This window comes from Alligator sinensis, unplaced genomic scaffold, assembly GCF_000455745.1.
Source record: "Alligator sinensis unplaced genomic scaffold, ASM45574v1 scaffold131_1, whole genome shotgun sequence".
NCBI lineage: Eukaryota > Metazoa > Chordata > Crocodylia > Alligatoridae > Alligator > Alligator sinensis.
Window position 1 is genome coordinate 6,278,777 of NW_005841830.1, and position 23,632 is coordinate 6,302,408.

The 23,632-nt window shown below is 42.8% G+C and overlaps 1 protein-coding gene across 3 annotated transcripts in view; it reads left to right on the forward strand.

Moving 5' to 3' along the window:
- The first annotated feature begins 263 nt into the window (after positions 1–263).
- The window catches only part of SRBD1 (S1 RNA binding domain 1), a 216,416-nt gene continuing 193,047 nt past the window's right edge, over positions 264–23,632 (forward strand). The window contains exons 1-9 of one of the 3 annotated variants that reach the window (XM_025204932.1): positions 264–281; positions 494–639; positions 10,553–10,712; positions 13,522–13,604; positions 14,828–15,005; positions 16,719–17,081; positions 18,550–18,716; positions 18,841–18,958; positions 19,106–19,244. In XM_025204932.1, coding sequence (XP_025060717.1) covers positions 13,522–13,604; positions 14,828–15,005; positions 16,719–17,081; positions 18,550–18,716; positions 18,841–18,958; positions 19,106–19,244 — 1,048 coding nt within the window. In that variant the 5' untranslated portion in view covers positions 264–281; positions 494–639; positions 10,553–10,712. Of the gene's footprint in view, positions 282–392; positions 640–10,552; positions 10,713–13,521; positions 13,605–14,827; positions 15,006–16,718; positions 17,082–18,549; positions 18,717–18,840; positions 18,959–19,105; positions 19,245–23,632 lie in introns of those variants that run through there. The other 2 variants (XM_006014738.3, XM_006014737.3) reach the window with 2 other exon arrangements.

Sequence of the window (23,632 nt, forward strand, 5' to 3'; positions counted from 1 at the left end):
CCGGTGCTGTCCGCAGTCGCCCTGCCCCGCCCCGCCCCGCTCCCTTCTGTGCTGGGGTTGCAGAGAAGGCTGGTCCGTTGGGGTTCTGCCCCTCTTGCTGCCCGGCCTTCTCTTGGTGTCCCTCTCCAGCCACCTCTAGGGTCACTTTCACCCTGTCCCCTCACTCTGCAAGGTCAGCTAGCTGCCCCCCTCTTCTCCGCCCCCCCCCCCCGCAGCCAGAAGCAGGACATTGAGTGCCGTCGGGCCCCTGACCGTCATTCGTGGCGGGTTTGGGGCTTTGGGTCCGTTTTGTTATTGTCTTCTGTAGAGTTTGGAGCACGGATTGTATGGGGTGGATTGGAGAGGGATGGACCTGCCTTGGGCAGGGGATTGGACTAGATGGCCTCTGGGGGTCCCTTCCAGCCCTGCTTCTCTGGGGATGTGTGGTTCAGTAATGCATTCAGAGGAGGTTCTTGTTAGCTTCTAACTCTGAATCTCTCTTTTCCCCCTCCAGCCAGGTCTGAAGCTCTCCAGATTTTTGCCTCCAACTTTGTTGCTTTTTGCAGTGGCACTGGGGTACCCTGGAAAAGCACCAACCTTCCTGCTACTTGGTGCAGACTTGCTGGCACCTCTCCAGGATGTGGGCCCAAAAGGACTCCAGTAAGTTTTAGGGGCTTGGGATTTTATTATTTTTGGAAGTTTAATTTAATTGTAAAAAACAAAAACAAACAAAAACACAGAACGGCAAGGAGAACTTGGTGTGGTTGATGGTCGCCGAACCTCTGCAGCATCAGAGTCGTATCGTCTCCTGTTTGTGTTGACTCTGTACACATTACCCTCTGGATTCTTCCTTTGTTAACGTTAGCATGCAATAGAGATGGCTTAAAACAGCAAATAAAACTAAACCGCAGCAATTTATACTTACTTTTGCAGAACCGGAGGCGGGGTGTGTGTGTGTGTGTAGTAATGAAAATGAATGACTTGGTCAAAAACACCAATCTTTTAGCAGAAGCATAGTTGTTTTTCTCCCTCCAAATGTTATAACAAACCAGTTTCTGCCATGTAATGTAAAATCTATTAGGCATACTGAAACCTTCTTTCCTTGGGGTCCAGTTACTACTTTTTATTATCTTTAATAGTTTTTTTTTCTGCTACAGGGGCAGGATGCCTGGTGAGTTCTGCTGTTGAGGATTAGCAAGGACTTGGGAGCTGCCTGCATAAAATGTAGCTTTCTTTGGAGGGAAAATATCGTTTTGGATTAACTGGCAAATGGCTTTGAAAGTTGTTCCCTCTGTGGTAAAAGCATTTGTTAGGATTATTTCAATAAGACAAAGTCTCATTCCCCTGCTTTTGGAAATGGCAGGCATTCAGTACAGCTAAGTACAATGAACAGAGCTTGTAAAATACAAAATCCAATCACCTCCAGATTTTTTTACCTGCTTTTTTTTTTTTTTCTTTGAAACTACCTAGGAATTAAATACCCAAATTTATTGAATATTAAGGTTGTGAGATTGAGGACCTGGTGGTTAGGAAATTTCAAGAGATAAGGTTTTTGTGGTCATAGATTGTAGAGTCGGAAGGGACCAACTAGAATGGTGTTCACCATGCATTCAACTCTATAAATACAGGTATGCAGGTAAAATGCAGGTTCAGGCCTATAAATACAGGTAAAATGTCAGCCATCTAAACTCCAGCACATAGCAGTCAAAAACAAGAGGCATGATGCTCCCGTCAGTAAAGAAATGCAAAAGTTGTGGTATACAGTAAATAAGAGAGAGCACAAGGATTTTCTATTCTGTGATGGTGTGTTGTGCATTGACCCAGAAGAGAGTAAAAGGAGGATGCTGAGTGAATTAGTTCCACAGTGCATGCCAAAATATTGGGGGAGAAGACTGGGTGAATAGGTGTAATTTATTATATACTATACCAGCAATATGGAAAGATTCAGCACTTTTCTATGTGATATGCTGGGGGAATTTACAAAAAATATAAAATGAAAAATGACTGGTTGCTGGTGGTTTCTTTCACTGGACAGGCACATGCGTGCATACAGCACTACATCATCATTTGACTCAACACGTTGGGAAGAGATTTACTCAACTACAGAGTGTAGAGTCTTCAATAATCCAGACAGTGCAGGAATCCTCTATATGGGTATAGCAAGGCTGGGAGCTGAAAGAAGTAAGCAAGTCACTCTTTATTTTGATCTAGCCTTTAAAAGGAGAGGTTGCAGCCTAATTGGCTCCTAAACTCTTGAAATGTCTCTGGGACAGCAAGAATGGTCAGTTCAGAATCTCTGGCTCTAATATAGGAATACTTGGAACCTGATATTTCAGCTGGGAGTGAGTGCCTGGAAAGGGTGGTAGAGGAAAAGGAGTTGGGGAGAGACTTGGAGTTGTGACATGTGGAAAGGAGATCAGAAGGGGGCTATAGAGTTGAGAGGGATAAGTGGAGGGGAGAACGGTTTGAGGGACTCAGGCATGCAAGAATGGGTGGCAGTTAAGACATGGGGTGAAGACAGCAACCTGTAAGCTCCATGTTTCCCATTTCTTTTTGAAGCAGCTGCCCTCTCTTCTATGACCAACCTGGCTTCAACAAGGGGAGCCACGTGAAATGCCTTTAGTGGCTATGTACCAGACAAAGGACAAAAAGGAGGAATGGGGCTTGTTTCAGAGAGTAAGCCAGTGCCAGCAGGGATTCTGCCTGACACAGGATCTGAGGCAGTGTATCTCAACCTTATTAGACTCAAGGCACCCCTCTATAACTTTTTTGAATCAAGTATTACCCCATTTAAAAAACTAATTAATCTATTACCTTGCTTGTCTTGTTGCAGAGGGGCCAGGTAGTGGGGGGCAGAGAAGTGGCTAGGCAGGGAGAGCCTGAGCCTGCCCCCATCTGCTTTTCTCCTTGCACTTCCTGTCACCCTTCAGAGGATCTTTCTTTAAAGGATCTTGTGACATTTCGTGCTGCCCCTGCACCCTGGTTGGAAATCGCCAGTTTAAGGCCTTTCTACTGTCCCTGCCATGCTTTAGTTAGGCTACAGTATGGCTATGGAATATAGGCAGTACTCAGAAGTGTTGTTTGAGGCTGTATTCCATCCGCACGTTTGTGGCCAATTCATACTTAGGGGCTCCTGTGTTTCAGGTGGATGAGTAAAATCCCCTTCCCCATATACTAGGCCCACATGGTAGGGGCTCAGCATCTCCAGTCTCCTGGCCATTCTTCTGGTATATGTACTTTTTCTAGGTTCAACCTCTCCATGGCCTTTGCCAGGCTACCTGGGGCATGGCATAGCAAGGACAAGAGTGCAGCTGGTTTATGCTTAGGAAAGGGGCTGTGAATCAGAGAGGCAGGATAAGTGGGTCCAGGGTAGCAGGTTTCATTGTCAGAGAGGGTGTCACAGAAGGAATAATGGAGGATCTGAAGTCTGGTGAGGGATTCATAGCAGCTGGAGGGCCCAGAGTAGTGAGTAGTAATGTGGACAGATGGAAGATAGAGTTGAAAGGGGAGGGTCAGAGTGGTACAGTGGGAGATGCTGACTGGGGAGCATCTCCCCCTCTTGAAAAAATACAACATCTCCACTGACAGCTAGTGCTAAAACTGCAGGTCTAAGAGATGAGGAGAAATACAAGTCTCTTACTTGACCGCTCCTCCACCATGCAAAGACAGGCTGACAAAGGAAAACCATTCTACGGTGCAGAGGGAGAGAGATGACAAGATTATGTAAGGTCTTTCATGCAACCAGTATATTATATTCTATAGATGGGATTGTTAATGCCAAGAAGTCCTGTAGGGAAAGAGCTGAATTAGGATATCTGGGAAAGCAAAGTTTAGTTCAAAACACAAAGAATTAAGGTGCCTATATATAGATATAGATATATAATCTCACAGTTAAAGCTGCCCAGAAATGCCTCATGCTCTTTTACAATGGTGAAATGCTGAATGAATAATGGTTTGCAGTCTTGTAAAATAGAAAAAAACTAGTGTTCTCTGAGATGGATGTGATGCTACGGTATGGAAGTGCAGCATGACAGTGTCATATTGTGACTGAGCAGTTTCCTTAGTAAGGGCTTGGAAGGCAGTTTATTCTGTTTCTTTGGAGTAGATACGCCTTCTAGGGGAATTGCTGACCAGCTAAACTGGTGACATGGACATGTAGGGCTGTGCGAAACCGTTGTGTTTCGTTTTGGTTTTGGATCCGGCGTTTCAGAGGGACAGTGATTCATTTCAGTGTTTCGGATCGCTGTTTTGTTTCAGCTTAAACTGTTTTGAAACATTTTGAATTTTGATGCTGTTTTGATGTTTTGGCTGTAGGCTATAATGGGGAATCACAGAACTGCCTATAACTTTGTCATTTCTTGCCTGATTCAGATGAAACTTGCAGGGATGCTATCCCTTTCTGAGGCCATCCATGAAGCTTGCCAAGGAGATAGGTGGAGGTTCCCAGAATCCCCTGCACCTCAAACTGCTCAAAGCAAAACTTGACACGCGTGTGTGTGTTAAGGCGAAGGATGAAAATTACAGTGATGGTAGCTGCTGCTCTCATCCTCACAACTCCACTGCAACCAGTAAGCCTAAGGCCTCCCAAAGATCTTACAGGTCTGGGCTTTCCTCAGCCAGGGCTGTGCGGTGGCTGGAGGGTATTGGGTGCTTCCTACCTACCTTTCACCAGGGAGGTTCACAGTCCTGGCATTTCCTGGGGCTGCCGTGCCACCAGCAGTCCCACCCAGGCCTCCCTACCCTGGCAAAGTGCAGTTTTAGGTCATGCCCAGAGTGATGTGGGGCCTCCTCCTCCCCATACAGCCCCAGCCCTTTTACCTCCAAGTTCTTCCTGGCACAGGAGCTCAGCAGGGAGATGTTCTTCCCTTGCTGGCTGGTGAGAAACTAAACTGCCACCTTCAGCTCTGAGAGCAGGGCATTAAATCCCTGCCCTCATTTGCACCTGTCCTGCCACGTACATAGCCCCTTGTGTGGGCATGAGGCCTGCCAGGTTTCAGGCAGAGTGGTGCAGGGGTTTCTGTAAAATTGCACCTCAAACTGATGAAAGCAAAACTTGTGTCACTTGTGTGTGTTAAGTGGTGTAGGTTGTAGCCGTGTTGGTCTAAGGACATAGCCCAGACAAGTTTCTTAGGTAAATCTGATATCTTTTATTAGGCCAACTGAATAGTTGGAGAAATTCTTCTTTGCTAGCTTTTGGGTTTAAAAACCCTTCATTAAGTTGAGGAAGCATCTGCAGTTGCTGTGTGTACTGTTCCTGGATGGAAGGACTAGTAAAGAAGCCAGAGGTTGGCATGCAAGGCAGGCAAAAAAACCAGATAGTGAAAATGTAAATTGAGGCATCAGGGGGTGAGAGACAGGCTGGGGGGCAGGGGTAGAAAGGGGATGTAGCAGGTAAAAGTGGAGAAGTGCCTGCTACCTGGGGAGTCAGATGTCAGGCAGGTTGTAGTGTGTCATAAATCCAGTGTCTATATTGAGTCCTTGAGGTTCTGTATCTAGGATGTTGATGAAGTGAAGTTCACAGGCCCGTCTGAAAAGTCATCTGTAAATTCCCTTTGAGAATCAGGACTGAGAGACTGGAGACAGAGTGGTTTTCTTCTGAGAACTGTGCCCCCACAGGTACTAGGGCTGTGTGAAATATCGCCAGCTGTTTTATTTTGACGCTGTTTTGACTCGTTTTGAGCTTGAAACAGCAAAATTGAAGTAAAGCAAAGGGCTTCAAAACAGCCCCGAAATGAAACGAGGGCAGTCGAAACGTTTTGAAAGTAGGGATAAACACAGCTGCAAAATCGCACAGAGCAGTTCACAAACTGCCTTTTATGGTGCTTCTCTGTCCTCCCCTAGAGCACTGGGACTTGAAGGGACCTCAGGGACAGATCATTTTCACTGGCCAGTTAGAGATGTCAATATCAGAGCAGGGGAATACCCTTCCCCTCTTTTTAGTTTCTCCTTCCCTGCAAGCCTGCCTCTGAAACATTTCTGAAACATTTCGGATGGATCTGTTTCATTGCGGAACCTTGCATTTTGTTTCATTTTGGATTCAGTGTTTCGGCCACCGAAACATCCAAATCAGAAATGAAAAGAAACGTCCGCCAAAATTTCATGCAGCCTTAATGGACAGTAGACTGGCTACTTGTGTGTCAGTAGGAACTTCCTCTTCTGTACACCCAAGCCTATGGATGCCTTTCCTGCCTCCATCTTAAAAGTCCATTTAACTTTATTGACAGTGCCTACCATCTACCAATAATCAGTGTATTTCAGGGCAAGGGAAGATTTAGGAAGAAAGGGTTTCAAACAGAGGTTCGAATAAAGTGGGCCCAGCCACATGCCAGTGTCATGGCATGAAAAGGTGTTGTGCTGCTGTCTTCAGACAGAAAGCTGGTATGCCACATACTCCTCATTTCTTCTCCCCAGTCCAAGGTAGTGTACCTCATTTTCCAACTTAGTTTTCTTTAGATATAGGCGCCCACAGTCAGTGGGATTTTGGTGCCTAAGGGTGCCTGTACACAAATGTGGAGGCTGTTCCAATGTGCTGGAATTCCAGTGTGTCAGAGCAGACTTAGTCAAGTCTGCTGGAGTGTTGCAATTACTGCGCTCTAGCAGCCTCCTGCATTCTCATATATCAGTATCCCCATGATTAAAAATGGTGATGGGGGCACTTGAATTAAAGCTTGTCAAACCAGCTTTAGTTCAAGCGCCCCTGCCACCATTTTTAAGCACAGGGATGCTGATACAAGAGACATGGCAGTGCTTTAATTAGGGTGGCTCTTGGAGCACACGTAAAAGGGCCCTAAGTGTTTGAAAGACAGCTCTTGGTCATTATTAATGGGTACTATTTCTTCATGCTTTCTGAAGGAGAAAGGCCAGTACCTCCTTAGTCCTGGTTTGGAAAATGGGTTTACTACTGGGGAGGGGAAAGCCATGGTTAGCACATGCAGTATGAAGCAGCAGCTCACTGGGTACAGCAGAGTGAGCTGTTGCTTGGACTTGGGCATGTCAGAGAAGAGATTAATTTCAAGACACGTGATATTATCCTTTTTCCTTTGCAGATTCCCATAGCTTAGCTACAAAGTATACAAAGAAGGCATGTTATATAAACTGTTTCTTTTATTTTAATGGGATTCTCTTACTTTAATTTTTTTGTATTTCTAAGGGAATTGGTGCTCTGTGGGTGGTTTGCTTGCATTTGTAAGGGGAGATGTCACAAATAGGGTGTCTTGGGCCTAAACCTTAGATTGTAGGGTATTGACCAAGGTATCGTCTCTTAGCAAAGTGTGTTGCAAAGGCAGTGGCAGGCACCTGCTAGGGGAGATATTGAAAGACCAATGAGCATATTTGAATTGGGGGTGATCAGAGTGATAACCCCTCTTCTTTGCATGAGTCTAAAGCAGCTTGCCTCTATCAGGGTGGACAGTTATTTCAGGTGGAGGGCCGCTTACCGAGTTTTGGCAAGCTGTTGAGGGCCACATGAGTAGCTCCACCCCTTGACAGGTGCCCTGCCCCTTGGTCGCCATCTTTTAACTGGAACTGACCTTTGCCACCAGATGTGTGTTCCCTTTCCCCCCCACCCCCCCCCCCCCCTCCCTCGTATTCCTTTCAACAAGGGGTTTGGCCATCTCAGAACTAGAAAAATACCAAACTGTAGTCTAAAAAGTGAACATCTACAACATTTATTAATTGATTAAAAAATATTTTGGTCCTGGTTTACATGTGTTCGCCTCTGGGCTTCTTGCAGGCTCAGATCAAGTGTAGTGCACATAGAGGTGATTATATATAATAGCTTAAAATGAAGTCACGCTCTTGTATGTTGTGGGGGGGGTATAAGTTTGTTGGGGGGTATGGGGTGTGGGTGTGTGTGGGGGAGATAGGTGTTGTGGCTGTGGGGTGAGGGATCATGTGGTTGTGTGGCTCTGAGGTGTGGGTGGGTATGTGGCTTGTGGGGGGCTGTGGGAGGAAGGTGGCTGGAGGGTGTGGGGGTCTGCATGTATGGCAGTGTGAGGGGGGGTGTGGGTGCATGTGTGGGACTCACCTTATTAACACACACACACACACACACACACACCCGGGGTACTGGTGCGGGGCCATGCGGTACTGGAGCAGTGCAGAGGCAGGAAGGCAGGAAAATGGCTGGGGGTGTGGGGGTGGGGCAGGACTGGACTGCTCAGTCCTGCCAGCTCCCCTGGGTCCTACTGCCCCTGACTCCTGTCATCTTTGACAGGTAGCCAGGAGCAAATAAATATTAATTTACTAGATTTTTTTAGGGGCCCTGCAGGCCAAATAGAATGGCTTGGTAGGCTGGATTTGGCCCGCAGGCCATATTTTGCCCTTCTTGCTCTATGTGGAATCAAATCCCCAGGGTAGTAGGAATGGAACTTTTTCCCCCTCACTATTTGATGTACATTTCTGTATGCCTATTGAAATCCATCCCTGCCTCTCTTTATTCCAGTGCTCCAATGAATATTGTGGTATTTCACTAGGAAAATCTGGTTACCCTAGGTGTGGTGGATAGGACAATGGGAATTTTTTTTTCTCTGCTCTGTTCAGTCAGGGGTTGATTAACATTCTGTAACTTCAAAACAAGGTAGAGCCATCCCAATAGGCATAGAATTTGAGAAGGGCAGGAACTCTTGAGCAGCTTTGTCAAGCAATCAGAACAACCACCATTTCATAAGTTCCAGGACATATTTACATCTGATGTATAGTTGTCCCCCTCATCCTCCCCGCATTCCTCCTGCCTTGTTTCTAATATTGCCTGAAAGCTTTAAAAATACATTTTGCATACATACTTATTCGTGACCATCTATGACAGCCAGGCCCCAGTGCTTTCTCATCCTCTTCTTTCGATGAATCACAGAAGCTATGGGTTTTCTTAGTCACTGGTAGTAGGCGGTGCTGGTTTAGAGTATGCTGCATGTAGCTTAGAAGCAGAATTCTATAGAAGTTGTTAGAAACTGTCTGGCAAGTTGAAGTCAAAGATTTTGAGAGACTGGTATAGCTTTTTCTTTGTTCTTTTGTGTATGCCAGGGTGTCAGCAACACATGCTTAGTGTTGAACATAACAGGGTTTTTTAAGATGCTTGTGCAATCAAAGGTGATCAAGTAAACATTTATTAAGCTGATTGAGGGAAAAAAATTTAGACTGGGAAGACCCTAATTCTGAAAACAGTGATTAGTATACACTTGAGCCCACAGTGAGCAGAGAGCAGTTTAAGTTTGGATTAGGTTGAATCTTCATTCAAGTGGTCAGAGAGCAGGATTTTTTTTTCTTTGGTTGGGATTTTTCTGTTGTTACTTGTTCTTGTAATGAAGGTGAGGCCCTATCTAGTTGGTTCCATAGGGCCTAGCTAAAATCCTTTTGGCACAAAGCAGAAGAAATAAGGTAGCCTGCCAGGGCTTTGTTTTGCTAATTACTTCTGATACTTGCTCATTCAGCTGCATTGTGTACTGTACTTCGGGATGAATTAATGTCACATTCTTTCTCTGCCAAATACAAGTTTTATAATGATTATTAAAGATCAGGACCTTTCTGATCAGGTCATAAAGGGGGTGGTGGTTCTATGAAAAACATTTTTAAATCCCTGTGCTCAGGGGGATCTACCAAACACCTTTGGGAACAAAAATTTATAAGATGGATGGACTGATCAACAAGACTGATTTTTGTGATGCACTAATCTACCTGATTACTGAAACTTTTCCTACACACTACAGGTGATAATGACCCTTTCCTTTTGATAGGTGTTGACATCCCAATAATCAAGCTTCTTTATTTTCTAATAATTGTCTGTCTTTTACCCCCCTCCCCTGGGAAGCTATCACCTGTTCAATTTGACAGTTCTGTGCAGTGTTCTTACCAATCACTTTGCTTGCGTTTCTCCTTAGGCCTGATGAACAATGCCTTGTGTTCAAAAGCTTGTCTAACTATATCCCAACTATGCAGTTCATCTGATAAAAGATATTAACCCCCCAAATCCTTGCTGTCTGCTTAATTCTTACAACATCATTCTAGTGCCACCATTCTTTGAGCTGAGATGGACAGGATCAGGAGAGAAGCAGACTGTACTCCCTGCCCAAGTGCTGGGGTACCAGGTTTAAGTAAGGTTTACCTAAATCTGGAGGAGACTGCTAATTATCAGTAAGACATAGGTCTTTTTTGTTGTTCTAGTTCTGCCTTTCTATTTACTTCCGTGTTTCTGTGGATAAACAAAGGTGGCTGGAGTATTTTCCTAGTGATTTGCAGGCTCACACAAGTAGAGGATAAACCCATTTGGACTAGATGAAGAAACATCACTGGTGAACAGGGATGCTATAATCTGGGGACCTAATCCAAGAGTGGGGTGAATTGTGGTGTTCCACTTGGAGGGAAGGACAGACATTGGCTTGTCACTTGAAAGGGTTGTCCACAAAGAAAGGTCACAGGTACAATTTATCCTAAACTATGATCAGTATTTCCTAATTCGGGAGAATTGATTCCTAAATTTAAATAGCATTCTTTTAGAATACATTGTATGCAGAAAAACAAATACAACCCTCCCCCCAAAATTGCAATTTGAAATGAAAGATGTTTTTCATGTGTTTAGTTTCAAAGGTGTAAATCTCTGATTTGAGCAAGAGTCTGAAAGTGAACTTTTGGAGGAAAAGGGAGAAGTGACTGAGCAAAGGTGCAAGAGCATCAGAGAAAAAGAATAACTAGTGGTGAGACCTGAGGAGGAAAGAAGAGTGACCAGGAAAACTAGCAAGGTGAGTAACACATGATCCTGCTTGTTTTGGAGATTTAAAACTTTAAAGAGTTGTGTTCTTCCCATTCTCGTGGAAGGATTTCCATCAGTGGATCAACATTAGACAAGTGACTTGCTGTTGCCCACACTGGGAACTAATTATCAATAAAACACTGTACTTGTAGGCCTTTTCATTGTTCTAATTCTGCCTCTAATTACTTCTGTGTTTCTGTGGATAAACAAAGAAGGTGGCTGGAGTATTTTCACGGTGATTGCAGGCTGTTGGTAGTAGAGGATAAGCTCAGCTGGACAACCTGAAGAAGCAACACTGGTGACCAGGGATGCTGTAATCTGGGGACCCAGTCTGAGAGTGGAGAGTAGAATAACTGTGACTAACAGTTAATATAGGTTTCCTCTTGCTTCCTGTAATTGTGCTAAAAACTATTTTTTTACCTTGTTTTTTGTCTCGTAAGCAACGCAGGTCATTTAGCCCTGAGCTGTTACTGAAAAAGTTGCAGAATGCCATCGTAGACATTGGGTTAAGATTCTAGTATCTGTACAGGTCCCTGAGGGGGGATGATATTCAAGGGATGCATTTGCAAAGGGAGGTACAGTTAATTGGTTCACATGTGCAAGTAGGGATTTTCAGGGAGAGCGGGCCCAATGCATCAAAGAACTAATAGCCTTCTTTTTTTCTTCTTGGACTAAAAATGCCTGAGTTTGGATATGCTATCTTAACATGGGCAGGTGCTAACTTTTAATTCTATGACAAAAAACCATACATATCTGCTGCAATATTATGGTCCAATCTGAAAAGCTTTAAAAAAAAAAATCAACGTAATGAATAGAATTGGCCAGACAAACATTTCTTTTCCTGGTGGTGTTTCCATGGCTTTCTGCACAAAGACAATTCAAAGCTGCCTCTTTGGAAGTTGAGAGAGAACATGTTTATCAGTAAAACCATGTGAAAACTGAGGCTGTCATCTTCACGGCAATTAGCAGAGTATTTAGATGGTACTCTGATGGTACTACTGTTCTGAGTACAACAGAAGCCCTAGAGGAAAAATTCCCTGGAGATCCAAGGAGTCAAACCTGCAAAAGTGTCAAAGTGTTTACCTGTAGAGGTAAGGCCCAGAAGAAAGTATATATGAACCCAGATAGTAAGTGTGTCTACATTGCGTGCTTGGTCTGTTTTGGATACAACACTCCTGAGCATGCTTCACTGACCTCCATCTTGCACCTGACCAAGCCAGAAATGCAGCGGTGAAGCTTCTCGGGAGGTGTCATCCCTCCATCCATGGTCATTCTCCAGACCTCTGTCTCTGGTATTCTTGAGCGTAGCTACAAAGGAGGTGCAGTAAATGTATTCAGATGAACAGGGAGAGTGATTTATGGAAGTTTGATAGATTTTCTTACGTAGATTGATCTGAATCGGGCAGAGTGGTTTTTGTGGTGCATCAGCAGCAGGGGGGCCTCTGCCTGCATTCCTGTTCAGGCCCAGCAGCTGGGAACCTCACCTGTGCTGCAGCTGCTTCTCTCAGCCCCCTTCCCTTCAGCTGGGGCATGAGTGCGGCTTTCAGCAAGTGGGGAGCTGTGCTGGGGCCAGGCAGCTGGAAGATACGGTCATGCTTCTTCACTGCAGCTGGGAGACCGGAGGAGAGGGGAAGGAGATGCAGCGGCAGGAATCAAAAACTTTGAAGGAAGGAAATACTGTTTAGAAGTGTTGCAAAATTAAGTGCTTTCTGTTACATACTTGTGCTCTATAGAGCATGTGGAATGCTGGTTTCCCAGAATCCCACAGTGCTCTGCTCTTGGCATTTTGTCAGTGAGTGCTCTCCTGAAGTGCCCCTGCCACCTCCTCTTGCTGAAACTGGGAGACCCTAGAACTCCACTTGCACCCTTCAGACCTGCCACCAAAACTGGGAGACTGGAGGCCCTGCCCTGTACCTGGAAGCAGGTTGCAGAGCTGCACTGACAGCTCACTTTACTCCCCCCCCGCACAGAGTGAAACCTTAGATTGCTGCAATCCCCCATTGCATCACTTGCCTACAGAGCATTCTACTGCATACTGCTGCAGCAGCTTTGAAGTGCTTCAGCCAGAGATCTTGATAGGGGACTGTACCTCTGGCTGTGGCTGAAATGCTCCAATTTTTAAGTTTCAGAAATTGCGCCTGTGCTGAACCTTGGTGGACGTTTGTGTATAGACCTGGAGTAGGCCATCCCTGGTACGTGTGCCGAAGCATGGCACGCAAAGGCATTTCGTTTGGCATGCGTGCCTCATGGCAGATAGTGGGAAGGTGGCTGGGGCCGCACTACCACAAGAAGGTTTGGGCTCCTTGCAGCTCCTCTGCCACCCACCCTGGCACACCACCATCTTACAAGTCAAACTTGTGGGTGTTTTTGGCACTCTGCCCAAAAATATTGCCAACCCCTGGTATAGGCTATCTTATTTCTAAATAGAACTTAGGTTAGTATGGGATCAAAATGGCTGCGTTCATGTTTTTCTCCAGAATAAAAGTATTATAATTTTAAACAGGACTAACATTCCTCCAGTCATGAAGACCATGGCCATGTGGCTCTTGAAATCCCTTCCAGCTCTATGATTCTAAATTGATTGCTCGTGTGGTCTGAGTTTTTGGACATTTAGAAATACATTCTTATCATGCCACATGCAGACTTTTGAGACAGCCTTTCACAGTGTTAGAGCAGAATGAGCCCCATAGTTAACGGCATAGATAAACTGGATGAGAGAGTATATTCTTGTTTAGACAGGAAGAGAATATTTTTGTACCTGATTTTTTTTTTTTTCCCCCCCCCTCCATTTCTTTTAGATGTCATCTTTACCTAGGAGAGCAACGTCTACAGCAAAACCAGTGATCTTGGAAGAGGATGAATTACCTTCCTTTCTTAAATCGTAAGCGTACTTTTCTGTTCTAATCCTGTTTGATTTTCATTATATTTATTACAGCCTTTTTTGGTTTAAATAATGAGTATTTGCTATAATTTATGTTGAGTTTGAAGTGGTGCTTTTGTGGTTTCAGTCAGAGGAGGGGAAAGGGTTAGCATGAAAAATTTTATGAGACATTAATTTACAAATCAAAATAACACTTAGCACACAGAACAATAGTAACAAATGGTGAAAATGGGTGAAAGTAAAGACCGAACTACTAAACTAGCAAATATGTCAATGATGCTTATGTACTATATGGAATAAATATGGTGAGTACTAGAATGGGAGGCTTTAATAGGCACACACAATTATCATCTAAATGTGATAAATAAAACTTTGTGGGACAGTTCACATGACTGAAATATTGTGATGGATTGATGGATGGGCATAACCTAACCATATCCTTCTGTGACAAAGTGATGGACTTTGTGGAGGTGGGGAGAATAGTGCAGGCAATATACCTTGAGTTTAGCAAGGTATTCTTATAGATGACTGAAGGAAATACTCCAAGAAGACTGAGGGTCTTTTTTACAAGGTAGATTATAAAGAGGAGGGCAGTCAGTTTTCTGTCTCCATGGGGACACTGAATGGGTTTATATTGCAAGGAGGAAGATATAGCTTGGATATTAGGAGGAACTTTCTGACAAGTGTTGCTAAACACTGGAACAGTTTACATAGAGAGATTGTGCAATTTCTGCTGTTGGAAGTTTTTAAGAGTATGTTAGCTGAACGTTTGTGTGGTATAGTTTACAACAGGGATAGCCCTGGATTGAACAGGCAGTTGGAGGAGGTGGCCTCTTGTGGTTCCTTCTATACTTGCTTTTTTACAAGTTTGTCAAAGTCCTCAAATCAAAATTAACTTTGTATACTTCCCAGTGCGTAGTTTCAGGAAGGCTAGAAGTCTCCCTGTGGGTAGCTCTAGACCCTGTTCTGTATTCCAGCCTCTGGTTGTAGATACACTTATGTTTAGAGCAGTTTCAAAAGGGGAGGTTTTCAGGACAGTAGCTGTTAAATTCAAACTGGTATTTGTGGCCCAGCCAGGAAAAATACAAATGTAGCAGAACTGCTTTATCTTTAGTACTTCAATCATATTTTTGCTGCCAACTTCCCTTTTGATCAGAAAATAGTCACCATTTCTCAAACAATCTTTCTTTTGCCCTGGCAAATGATGATTATTTGTGTTTCAGTAACTCTGAATCGGAGGAGGAGGAGGAAGACGAAGAGGAGGAATGGGAACCGAAACGCAAAACTGCAAGGAAGCCTAGGCTGCCAAAGACAAATGAATCAAAACCTAAAAAAGTTGCTGCTCCACGGTCAACTGGAGTTAGGAAAAGGGCTGGGAAGACAGCAGTAAAGGGAGAACCAGTAGGTATCTCTAACTAGCATATGTGCCTCTTTTGTAAATGTTAAATAATGGATCAGAATTTTCCAACTCAAGACTGCTAAATTTTGGCATGGAAAAGATGCATTTTGACACTATAGTAATTGACCTGATTAGAATATGCCTCTGCTGCGTGCTGAGATTTTGAAGGTAGCTCTGGTACCCAGAGCAATCTAGCTATGTCTGAGAACTGTGGTAGATCAGCTTGTGAGGAGCTACAGTGTGACATACAGTGTAGACATAGGATCTGAGCACTCAAAGATTCCATTGACATTGCTTTGGGCAGTGGATGCTCAGGATTCTTCATAAGTTTGCCTTTCTTAGGCATTTAGTGACCTAATTTTAGGTAGTCAAGTCTGAGAACATTGACTAGAGATTTTAAATTTTTATTTTCTTATTTATTTATGACTTTTTCAGCACTGCCGAGCACTCTTAGATTTCATTGAAAATTATTGAGACTTGAATGTGATCAGCACTTCTGAATTTATAGCCATTAAGACTAAAGGTTTTTTTTTTAAATGAATCTATTTATTTATCTCTGTGCTAAAGTTCCATGCCATATCACAAAAATGCTCAGATTTGGGAAAGAATGTGGGAATGGGTTTTGTTGTAGCAGCCGGCACTCCATGCAAGGTTTAGGTGCTCAAGAATGCTTGACCTAGAAAATATCCCGTCCTGCGTGGAACACAGTGCATTTCTGTCATTGTCAACCTTTGAGAAATCTATTCCTGGATTGGCAAGAAGGGCTTTATTGGAAAAAAACTCAGATACCAGGAGGCTGTGACTTGTATACACAGCTTAATGGCAGGGATGGAACTGGAGCTCAGCAGGGTTGGGCTGATTCCACGTTCAGTCAGACAGAGCACTGCCTTTCCCAGGTAGTCTTGTGTTATGTTCAAACAAACAAAACAAATTTGCACATATTGGGTGCATCTACATGTGAAATGAACATAATACAATAAACTCCAGAGCAGTCTGAGCCAGAGTCAACTTCTCCTGGGCTCAGTAATTTGAGCCAGGGCAGAGCAGCCCTGGGCTGCCAGGAGGCACAGGAGGTCAACCCTGAGCTCTGGGTGGCAGTGTTGGGCAGCAGAGGGCCTGGCAGGAGTTAGGTGTCGGGCCTCTGCCTAACTGAGTTGACTGGGTGCAATTTGCGTCGAGCGGTCACTGTCTACACATGCGTTTAATCACACTTAATGACTCTGCCATAAAACTACTGTCCCCAACAGTACTATCTTACGGTGGAGTTAATTAATTTACCATTTCCTAATACCAGCCCACGTGTAGACTGTTACCCTTAACTAGAGCTAATTAGTCTACTCTGCAGTAAAGCACATGTGTAGATGCACGCATTGAGTATTCAGTGAAACCTGTATTTTAAGGATGGTCTCCTGTAGCCAGCAACCTATTTTAAGGAGCCAGTTTTAAAATATTTCCAGGAAACTTTTATTTAACATTTTAGAGCCCACTTCTACTAGGCAAAAGACAGCTCCACCTGTAATTAAAGGCCTGATTTAACAGTGTACTGAGCACCAATTATGTCTCTAAGCACCTCAAAAAGCAGTGCCAAAACTTGAGAAGATAATGCCTATTATCAAGTCCTATATTATAGAGCCTTTATACTATAGTGTAAATGTTGCTAGAGGATTAGTCCATGGTATTCAGTGCTTAACATATTTTGATGATTCATATTCCAGGATTTATCTTTGCCTATTGATGCTGGTGAAGACAGTAAAGGTGGATTGCAGCTTTTACAGCCTAAAGAAGACAGACCCACCAAACAGAAAACCGCAACTAAAAATCGAAAAGTGCCTATGGGAGCAAAAATTAATTCAGTTCAGAAAACAAGCATAAGCAACTTAGAGAGTGATGAAACACCCTCAACAAGTGCTCCTCTGGGAACTGAAGTGAAGCAGGAGAAATCTGAAGAAGACTTCACATTTGATGAGCCACCTTTAAAAAGGATAAAATCAGCAACATGTCCTCAAGGAAATCCAGTAAAACATCCCGGAAGCACCAAAGTGAAAGAGGAATTAGAAATGAATTGGGACATAGTGCAGGTATCCAATCTCTTACTTTTCCTTTATGGTAGCTGAGCAAAGTTTACAGTAGCTTACAAAACATAACTAAGTTGTCCTGCTGCATTTCTACTTACTTTAGTTGGAGCTCTAGAGAGTAACATAGGCAGACAAGATTCTTTGGTTAAATGTGGTATCTTTTATTAGACCAACTAAATAGTTGGAAAAATTGTACTTTGCAAACTTTCAGGCACAAACACCCTTCTCCAGGCATAGGGAGACTTTCCAGGCTTCATCATGAGTGCCAGGATTTAAACTTTAAGTAGGAGAAACAAATTGATTTTAGAATGTGATGCCATAGTGTATGTCAATGCACAGTACCATCAGAGTAGAGGTTATTTGCAGATTTTCTTGAAACAGTAAAGCTAATCAAGGAGAAGATGTAAGCTTTCATCTTGGTAGGTTAACATTGAAGCCTCATTATAATCATTTAAATAAATATATTGCTAGAAATCCCCTGGTTCTAGGAGGTTAGATGTGGTTTGGAGCAGTGGGGGAAATAAGGTAGCACATTATAGCTTAATTAACTGGAAATATCCAGTTTATTACTATATTTAAAAAGAACAGACTATAAAAGTATTGCTGGCCTTGATGTCCTTGAAAATCTGCTGGATTTCAAAGGGAAGGTATTCTTGCACATATAAGTGGTAAACATATTGAAGCTCTCCTATATCCCTGTGTATTATTCAGACTTTAAATATATCCTATTTTGTTGACCAAAGCTAGCTGTTCAGTAAGGTAAGATTTGTGTAGCCTAAGAAGTGTTACTTCTCATATAATTTGCATTATCACAGGCATGTAGCATAATGTGATAATTTGCATTATCACAGACTGTGGCATTAAAACTAGGGGACTGTGGCGTCAACACCTACACAGTCAAATGGGTCGCTTACTGGCTGGAGGGCTGCACCCAGAGAGTGGTGGTGGATGGGTCAATTTCGACCTGGAGGGATGTGGGCAGTGGGGTCCCCCACGGCTCAGTCCTTGGACCCGTGTTGTTCAACATCTTCATTAGTGACTTGGACGAGTGGGTAAAAAGCACCCTATTCAACTTTGCTGACAACACTAAGATGTGGGGGGATATGGGCACACTAGAAGGGAGGAATAGGCTGCAGTTGGACCTAGACAGGTTGCAGGGGTGGGCAGATGAGAACAGGATGGGTTTCAACACTGACAAGTGCAAGGTACTGCACCTGGGGAGGAAGAACTAGCAGCATACCTACAGGCTGGGGAACTCCCTTCTCGTCAGTGCGGAGGCAGAAAAGGATCTTGGAATCATTATTGATGCCAAAATGAACATGGGCCAATAGTGTGGGGACATGGTCAGGAAGGCTAACTGCACTTTGTCATACATCTTTGAGTCTGACACGGGGTGCCTTGAGTCTAAAAAGGTGAGAACCCGTACAGTAAACCTGCTAGCTTAACAAACAAATATGTTTGCTTGTGGCAGGCCTTGGCAGAAAGGACAAACATTGAACCGTGGGTATGTGCAAATATAATTCGCCTTTTTAACGATGAAAACACAATCCCCTTCATTGCGCGGTACCGAAAAGAACTGATCAATAATCTGGAAGCTGATGCCTTGCGAGAAGTACAGCAAACACTGGAAGAACTTCGGTAAGTAAAATAAATGGAGCTTTGTTTATGTGCATCTGTCCAACAGACTGGGCCACAATTAGCAGTAACATTTTGAATCCAATTTGAAATATGATTGTGTTAACCTAATACCCTTGTGTTTTAGTACTGTTGCGAAAAAGACACATGGGACAATACAGAAGTTAAAGAAAGAAGGAAAGCTATCAGGAAGTCTATTAACAGCCTTATTGAACTGCAGAACTTTGGAAGAATTAGACCATGTGGTTAGTGTGTTAATCTTTTTTTGAGTTGTATTAGTAATTCTTTACCTTTATATAATTAAAGATCATGTCCTGAGAAATGTTAACAAGCTTACTAAAATATCACTTCTACCTCTAACTAACAATATGCTTTATAACTTCCTTTTTCAGTATGCACCATATAAAACTGGAAGCAAGGGCACCAAAGCCCAAAGGGCTAAACAGCTGGGATTAGAACCCGCTGCTATTTCTCTCATTGAAAACCCAGGAGAGCTCAACCTGTTTTCTTACGTCAAACCTAATGTTAAAGGTAAGCACTCAATTCCTGTGTACAGTAGTAGGATTTAGAGTATATCTTAAAGAAGGACAGCTTTGTTTATTAGTTGTCTCTGTGCAGTTGAATGTTAATGTGATGGTCCCACATTGCTTAGTTGTTTCAATAATGGATGTTGTGGAAACATCTAAATGAGATATTTTGTTAATCTCTTGTCTTGCCTATCCTTTCACTTACTAAGGGGTATAATGGAAAAGACTGGGACTTAGGGATGAGTGGGAGGGAGGCCTTTCATTTTTGGATGAAAGCATGCCTACTGTTGACGAGTAGGTAATTTCCAGTATTAGAGCAGATACTTTTATCTATTGCAGAAATACTTCTCTCTTTTGAAATGCAATCATGAATGAATCTGTAGGGGGCAATCTCTGACAATAAACTAGGAAGGTTGTTGCAGACTTTTTCTGGGAGTTAAGTTAACAAAGCTTTCACCTTCCTTCCCCTCCCATTTCTACTTTTGTTTTGTATTTTTTTTTGTTTTGCATTTATCATACAAATGCTGACTTGTTCAGTGAGGCTTGCTCCTATTTTTTCCACAGTAGGAATAATATTCAAAATACTAATGTGAACAAAAATGGGTAAGTTCAAATGGTTCCAGGTTAGCATTGTGGATCAGTTGGCAAAATTCCTGGTTATGTCTCTCTCACATTTTAGAATGCCTTAAAAATTCATAAAATAATATATTTCAAATATTGCTCTGTGAACTCTCACCAGATGTTTATTTATGACTCCAGAGTGTTTAGAACCAAAGGGGGCAAATTCATAATGACTGTTGAGATGAATTATTTGGAATACCAATGCCTGTATTTTAGAAGGTGTGCTGCTTATTGCAGTTGCTTGTATCATATCCATTTTAATATTTGGAATGAATTAATCTGTCTTCAGTACTGTGCTAGAAATGATATATATCTCATCTTACATTTTTGTAATGCTTTTCATCATAAAGGACCTTGAAACATATGAAGCAGTACATACAGAAAGAAATCTGGCAATGTTTTCTGTCCTTGTTTTGGTAGCTAAGTTGACAGCCTTCCTGCAGTATTAAAAAAGAGGAATTTTTCATATGAGTAAACTCCTAGTTTTGCAAAAAGTTTTAATAGGAAATTATTGTCTTTGGTTTTTAAGTTCTCAGTATTTTTAAGCTAACAGTAATATGCTATATGTCAAAAAACAAGATAAAAGGAAACAAAAGGAATTAACCTTTATATTCAAAGGATGTGGCTCAGATTATGTAGTCAAGCATTTGAAAGTTAGGAAATGCCAGAATTTAAGTTCATGGTATACTTCATTCTTTTTGCCCTTTTTTGCATATTCACTATAATATAATTATTAATTACATTATTGTATACTATTTTTAACATACTGCCTTCCTCACCATGCTCACTGGCTGATAGCTATTCATTAGCTGTCTAACCTCCATTCAGAATATGGTCTTTTCCTTACTTACTGTCTTCAGTCCCAGTTCTGGATATGAAATGGCTTGCTTCCTCATGCATTTGATCTGTCACTATACTATTTGAGTATCTCATGGGCATAAATGAATGGTGCCCAGTTTGAAAAACCTAACTTTTTTCTTTAATAGTTCTTTGGACATTTGAAACACTGTAAAGAAATTAGACAGGGGACACTGAAACGAAAAGATAATGAAACAGGGATAATGCAATAGAGCAGTAGTTCCCAACCTTTTTTATACTGCAGAACATCATGGGAGTGGGATGGGGCGCACAGATCTGGCTGCCTCCCTTCTGGGGCTGCCCTTTCACCCAGCTTTAACCCCGCACGTGACTGCTGGCAGTGGAAGCTGCTCACCCAGGCAGACAGATGGGGGTCTGAGCAGGGGGCTTATGCCACAACCTGACAGCCAACCTTTCGCAGCCTGGTGGTTGGAACCTCTGCAATAGAGCACCTGTGGCAGCACTAGGATTAAAAATCAGTAAGTTTGACTGTCAGCCCTGGGTTTCTTCCTCCAGACTGCACTGGTTTTTTAGAATTGTTAAGCACTCTCAGCTCTTATTGTTTTTTTATGATTTGCAGGTGCTTAGCACTTCTTAAAATGAGGCTGCAAGTTTGTCAGTTTGGTGTTCAGAAGTGAAGCTTGTACAATTAATGCTGTTTGCCAAGATTTTGGTTCAATCCATTGGCCCAATATCATATTAGAACTTTTCAGCCTCTTTACCAAATTTAGGGTACATGCTACCAGATGACAGATCTTCACATGCATTCACTGAACAACTGCAACAGAAGTGGTCTTATGGAAAAAAAATACAACATCTGGCAAAGTTAGAGCCTATGTTGTAATACCTTATGGAGAAGGGTGTAGAACAGTGGTTCTCAACCTTTTTAGCCTCAAGGCACGCCCCCATAACTTTTCTGACTTTTGTGGTACCCCAACTGAGAATTGCTTAACTAGAATCTAAATTCAGAAAAGATATGGAGGTCTGCCTTGAGGCTAAAAAGGTTGAAAACTGTACACCTAGTTGGTGCTAGGTGGGTGTAGCGGAGATGCAACTTAAGCCTGCCATGCCTTGTTCTTTCCACTGTTTGCCTCCTGCCTCCTTCTGGTCTGTACTGGAGGGAGCACCCTCTACCACTACTGAGGCTGTTCCTGTGGGGTCGTCCATACCAGTGGCCATCCGCACGGCCCTTCCTGCCAGCACTGCATCATGGGAGGAGCAGAGGGGATGAGCCAGGCTGCAAAGCATGACTGGCCCCACATCCATGAACCTGGCCACTACATTTCTGAAAGTATAAGGACAACCAGTACAAGGTTTGGTGTGAGGGAAGGTAGCAGCAGCAGCAGGCCTCATAGAAGCAGCCACAGACATCAGTGGGTAGCTGGGGTGGGTGCAAGGTGCTGGATGCAGGGAGGAAAGTGTGCATCTCCTCGGGCAGAAATCAGGGGACACAGTACCTTCAAAGGGATCTCCTGGCACCATAATTGAGAATCATTGGTATAGTATTATGATTGCATTGGCAGCTTTAATTCTGGAGTATTTACACTTCATTAATATCATTTTAGTCTTTCTTTTATGTAACCCTGGATTTTATTTTTCAAAGATAAAACAAAAAAAGGCAAGGACACATTTTATGTGTGTGATGCTAGGAACAGCCGTTGCATTTTTCCGTGGACAAGCTGTGTTTGTGTTTGTCCCAGAACAGAAATATCCCAGGGTTGGCATGTGCATACATCACCCTTCTAATCAGAGTTTAGTGGGTGACAGAATGAACTGAAGCTTTTCTGCAGTCTTTGGATAACTGTTCAAATGTCCTAGGGTAAACTAGGATCTTTTAAGATTTATCCCAGGACAGTGAGCATGGATGTCTGAACGATTGTTTTCTGTCCTGGGATAAAAGGGTTCATTCTGGGACAAATGTGACATCTGTTTGCAGCTTATGTATAATGTGCCATTCCATTTGTCAGAAGCAGGGTTTAAATTGTAAAACTTTTCTATGATAGGGTATATATTCAACACATCAGGTAAAAGAATAGATTTCAGTAACTGTTGCTGGAGTAGGCTGTTACTTTCAATGTACCAATACCTAGAGAGAAGATTTGTAAAACTGTAACAGTGGACACATCTACACAAGATGCCTTTATGCACAGTGGACTGTTATACTGCGCATTAGCACGTCACAGCAAAAACCGTGCTAGTGCGCAGTAGAATTAGTCTACTGTGTGTTAAGTGTCACAAAAAACTTTACCTTTGCTACTGCGCATTAGTGCAGCAACTGCGCCTTTATCTAGTACCTTATATTAGAGGTACTAAACTTAATGTGTAGTAGCAAAGTCACATTAATGAATGTGTAGATGCACCCAGTGGATTACATATGCATAAATTGTCCTGTTTTATAGTTAGTATAGACAGGTACATAACTTTGGCAGAGTGTTTGAGAGGCCTTTCAGTTAAGTAGACATTTGGAGGCTGTGGATGTCATTTGCCCTAAGTGGGATATGAAGCCTTACTTAGTTGTGAAGAGCAGGTCTAGAACTCCTGAAGCATAACTGAAGCAGGAAGCTGGTGAAATAAGGAGTCTGCTGGCAGTTAAAAGGAACAGTTCAGGAAGATGAATACATTCATAAGAAGCTAAATGTTTTCTTTGCATCAGTCTTCACCTCTGAGAATCTAAGGGGAATCCTCCCTCAGACGTCTTCTTTTAATAATAATAAAGTTGAGGTACTTCCAGAGATTGAGATGTCACAATGTATGCAAGGAGGAAATTGATAATTTGCAAAGCATACACTTACCAGGAAGTCCAATAATTTTACAGGAGCTGAGTATGAAGGTAACAAAAATATGCAGCCTCTTCTTAAAACTATTCACTATTCCAGAGGATTGGAGAGTAGCAAACATTGTGTCTATATTTTA